Source organism: Arachis ipaensis, chromosome B6 (assembly GCF_059453495.1).
Source record: "Arachis ipaensis isolate K30076 ecotype BB chromosome B6, ASM5945349v1, whole genome shotgun sequence".
NCBI classification, from domain to species: domain Eukaryota; kingdom Viridiplantae; phylum Streptophyta; class Magnoliopsida; order Fabales; family Fabaceae; genus Arachis; species Arachis ipaensis.
In genome coordinates, this window is record NC_142441.1 from 88,497,905 (window position 1) to 88,502,590 (window position 4,686).

The 4,686-nt window shown below is 33.6% G+C and overlaps 1 protein-coding gene across 1 annotated transcript; it reads right to left on the bottom strand.

Moving 5' to 3' along the window:
- Window positions 1-682: 682 nt before the first annotated feature.
- On the bottom strand, window positions 683-1,332 carry LOC107646959 (ethylene-responsive transcription factor ERF024-like). The gene has a single exon (XM_016351100.3). It carries the CDS (start codon window positions 1,311-1,313, stop codon window positions 708-710), a length of 606 nt encoding a protein of 201 aa, XP_016206586.1. The 5' UTR covers window positions 1,314-1,332; the 3' UTR covers window positions 683-707.
- Window positions 1,333-4,686: the final 3,354 nt, after the last annotated feature.

The window sequence follows — 4,686 nt, forward strand, 5'->3', positions numbered from 1 at the left end:
CACTTGTCTTTCCTCGGTCATTTCAAAATAGGGGTTTTCTGCCGTAGAACCAACAGCACCAGCAGCGGAGAGAATGTAGTAGAACATCATCATATCATATACACGAACCCTGATACGTTTTTAAGCAGCATATATTGTAAGATTATACACTAACCACCAAAGATATTATTCATAGTCAACACATTATTACATTATGACAGTAAAAACATACAGGTGCAAGGTAATAAGAGCAGCACATATACCTCAACACAGAGGTAATGCACATAAGGGATCAAAGAACAATCCGAGAGGGGAAATATAAAGGGGAAGAAGATAGATACACTACTTCTTCACTTCCATACACATTATTATTTTTAGTATATTTATCTAGTTTCCTCATGTCTAAGCAAAGCCTTATTATTGAGGTGATCACTCCTCCTAGCATGCATAACTTACTACGGTCACATTTCCTTTCTTATTTACCTTATTAATTATAATACAGATACTTATTATTATTAGGTTATTTTTGGAGTTGAGCATATATTAATAATTATTATATATTTTTGCTTTAAAAATATCTATCACTTTAATAATTTGGTTTATTAATAACTTATTGTATTTAAATATAATTTATATCTATATATATTAAATTAATAATATATCAAATTTTAAGACCGACAGATATTCATACGAAGACGTGGGAAATATTATTTTGAAAAATATGTATGTCATGGGAAATAAGGGTAACTCCAGAGGTGTGGATCTTCCGGCATGTATTCTGGAGCAGTAGTGTAGTCATCGGCAACATGAAAACGAGGAGGGCTAAGAAGCATTCCTTCAGCCATATTGAGCAGAACATTAGGCATATCAAAAATCAAATCCTCATCCACAAACTCATTATTGTTGTCATTAGTGTTCCTGGCTTGGGAGAGCGGCGGCACCTCTTGCTCCAGCGCAACGGCATTCCCTGCCGCGGCTCCCCGGCTTCCCTCGATGGAGTCTTTGGCGGCTCCGAGAGCAGCAGCTGCACTGGCTGCGGCAACTTGAATATCGCGGGCAGAGGAAGAGGCAGGAACAGGGAGGGAAGAAGCGGAGTCGGGGAAGTTAAGGGCAGCATCGTTACCCTTAAGAGCAAGAGCGGCGACATCATAAGCAATAGCAGCCATTTCGGGGGTGGAGAAAGTGCCAAGCCAAATCCTGGTAGGTTTCTTTGGCTCCCTGATTTCGGAGACCCATTTGCCACTGCTCCTGCGCCTCACTCCTCGGTACAAAGGGTGCCGACCAGTGCCACTACTGCCTGAAGAAGAAGAAGAAGAAGTGTTGTTGGAACGCATGAGTTTGTGCGTGATTTGTTGTGTGTGGTTCTTGGTAGTTGATGAGGCAGTTGGCGGTTGGGGGAAGGCATTTTATTGGAAGGGGAAAGTGCTGACCAGTTAGTTAGTTAGTTGTTGGGAGGGGGATGGAGGGTGCTTGCTAGCTGTGGTGTGTCCAGGATTCAGGGTGTAAGCCAGCTTCGTCATGGATATCTCGGTTGGACATTAGCGAGCCATCGTGTGTGTAGTGTGTTTCTAAGAATTAAATTAAATTCAATTAAAGAAAGCTGCGCTGCCATTTAATTAATCAAGACAACAGCTTAATTAATCCACACATACAACACTATCTACCTATTACTATCTCACCGTCACCAGTTATATTGCACTTTCTCTATATACATCATCACCATATACCAAGGCCCCCAATTTTCTTAGGGTTTTATTATTATTATTATTATTATTATTATTATTATTATTATTATTATTTCAACATTGATTAGACTTTACATTGACGTGGAGCGCGATTACAAATTAACTGTACAAAAGATGGCCGATGTCGTCTAAATTTGATGCTTCAGATGTATTTATTGACAACAATAATATGTGAGATCTTACTGGACTTTATCATTTGGTTTAATTACTCTATTGCTTTGCAAAATTTTCAATTAGGTTTCTATACTTTTTTTTTTAATTGAGTTTTTACATCAAATTTTTTTAATTAGGTTGCTACACTTTTTTTTTCTTTTATTTAGGTCTTTATACCAATTCTTTTTTTTAGTTGGATCCCTATAAAATTAAGCCAATTACTACTAAAAAGAACTTAATTGAAAAAAAAAATTAGTGTAAAGACCAAATTAAAAAAAAAAATATAAGGACCTAATTGAAAATTTCACGAAACTATAGAGATCAACAGAGTAATTAAACCTTATCATTTCTATTTTGACATTCAAATTTATTATTAGTAAATGTCGCCCGAAAGGACTAATTTTTTTTATATTGATTAAATATATGTATAATATATTGTTATTGGACGATTAGGTGTTTTTCTTTGATATGGTATTTTTTTATTGGTATTTGCTCAAATCGGAGGGTCCGATTTGTTTGAAAAAAAAAATAAACTACAAATCGAAGGGTCCGATTTGTTTAAAGAAAAAAATAAACTACAAATCATAGGGTCTGCTTTGTATTTTTTTTATTTTTAAAAATAAAAATTATACGGTCCGATTTTAACATTAAAAATTTTTTTATTTTCGAAAATACAAATCGGACCGTCTAATTTGTGATTATTTGTTTAAAAAATAAAACAAATCGAAAGCACAAATTTATTTTAACTATAGCAAAATAAAGCACCTTTCTTCTCACACCATTTTGAGATATACTCTCTTCTCTCTCACACCAAAAAAAGTTCACGGTACCGAAAATGCTTAGTAATGACTTTTACAGAAAGAAGCATTAAAACACTTGTGCTTATTGTCACACACAATAACACACTCCAGTCCTCAACGAAAACAGACACTCTAAAACATGATCTTATATCTTAGTAGTAAAGTAAATTAAAATATTCTCACTCCTATTATTCATCGCACAAAATTTTCGACCAACTATTTAAATAGTGCTAGCAAAATGTTAGATCCTATCAATTAGTTAAAGAAAAAGGATAGGTGAACAATAATTCTAACGAACAATATAAATAATAGGGTTATAAATATAAATTACTCATAAATTTAATTAATGATGTAATTAATTTAATTATAATAATAACTATTTTTCAAAATTTAAAATATCAGATTTTTTTAGTAGGAAATAGTTATACGTTTCCTATCCTTTCACACCTTATCTCTTTCTTCTTTCGGTGGACCCTTTTCTCTTCTGCACTCTCAACCTAGCTCCAACCCTCCGTCCGACACCACCGCCATCACCACCGGCGACCACCGTCGCTTACCCGCTCTCTCTTCCCTCTCTTCTCTTTTTCTTCCCTCTTTCTCCATTTCTCCTCAATCCCCTGTACGTTACCGCTGGTCTCTGTGCAAAGTCCAACCCCGCGCGAAAAATTCCAGTGCAACCCAACAGCAGCTGAGCTCTGTGCCGCTGCAACACCGCCTCTGCTACCCCTCTCTTTCTATTCTTCCCCTTTCACCAACGCAGGTTCCATGCTTCCTCCTGCTCGTGTTATTTCATTTATTTATTTTAACTAATTTTTAATTCTGCTTTTAGTGTTTAGATTAGGCTTAGATTAATGGATTGATACTTTTTGGATTTCAAAATGTTTGATGGCTGATTTTTCTGGATTGATTGCAGCTTAAATTGAGTTTAAAATCCCTGTTTACATATTGTGCACACCATATGCTCGATGAAATGCCTGAGTGAAACTTTTTGTTTAATTCTTATGTTTGGCCAGTATTTGTCTTAAATTTTGTTATCTTTAGGCATTATAATTCAAAATTGTGTAATGTTATGCTATTTTTAATGATGTTTAGATTGCGTTTTGACATGACACTTGATTATTAGTTTTGTTTAAACACCAAATTGGTTTAAAATTTTAAATTTAGTCATTTGATTAGTGTAATTTAAGAAATACATATCATGTTTAGTTAAGTGAATTGAATGAAACTACCAATTTAGTTATGTTTTAAACATTCCACATTGTTGCCATTAGATTATTTTAAATTCTCATCTTTATGCTTTCATGCCATGCATGCACAAACAAATTTGGTTACAACTCACTTTATAGATGGAAATATATGCTCTAAGTGGAGATGCTGGTCATTTTCGATGCTCACTAAATGTGTTTTTTTGTTTTTGCATTTTTTTTATTTTTTCACGCTATATAATATTGCTAGAAAATATATGTACAGTTGTGCATAAGATACAATATAGTGCTCAAAGGTCCCAAAATCTCAATTAGCAAGTCCATAATATATACAACACTGATTACTATTATAAGAAAAATAAATTAATTAATAAACAAATAAGGAGAAGAAGAAATAAGAGAGGATTGACAAGGAAGAAATTGAAGAAATGAAAATGGAGAATGGGAATGTATCATTCACATCCAAGAAGAAATAATGAGCTTTTTGACTTTTCAAAGCATAGAAATGGACTTGGTTTTAGATTGTGTAGGTGTGATTCAGATGTAGCAGATCCATGCATACTCTATATAAATACTTAATATAAGCCTAACTAATTAGGTGAGATTTTTTATGAGTACACTTTTCATTGTTATTATTTCCTGTAAGTTATGTATAGTAATAAATTTTTAATGATATTTTTGGAAAAAAGTATTAAAAAAATCTTTTTAGTTGAAACTTGTTTAATAGTACGGTATCTAATTAGTTTGTGTATGTTTGATTATAAGTCATAGAATGTACGGACATTACTGGAAGTGATGACACGG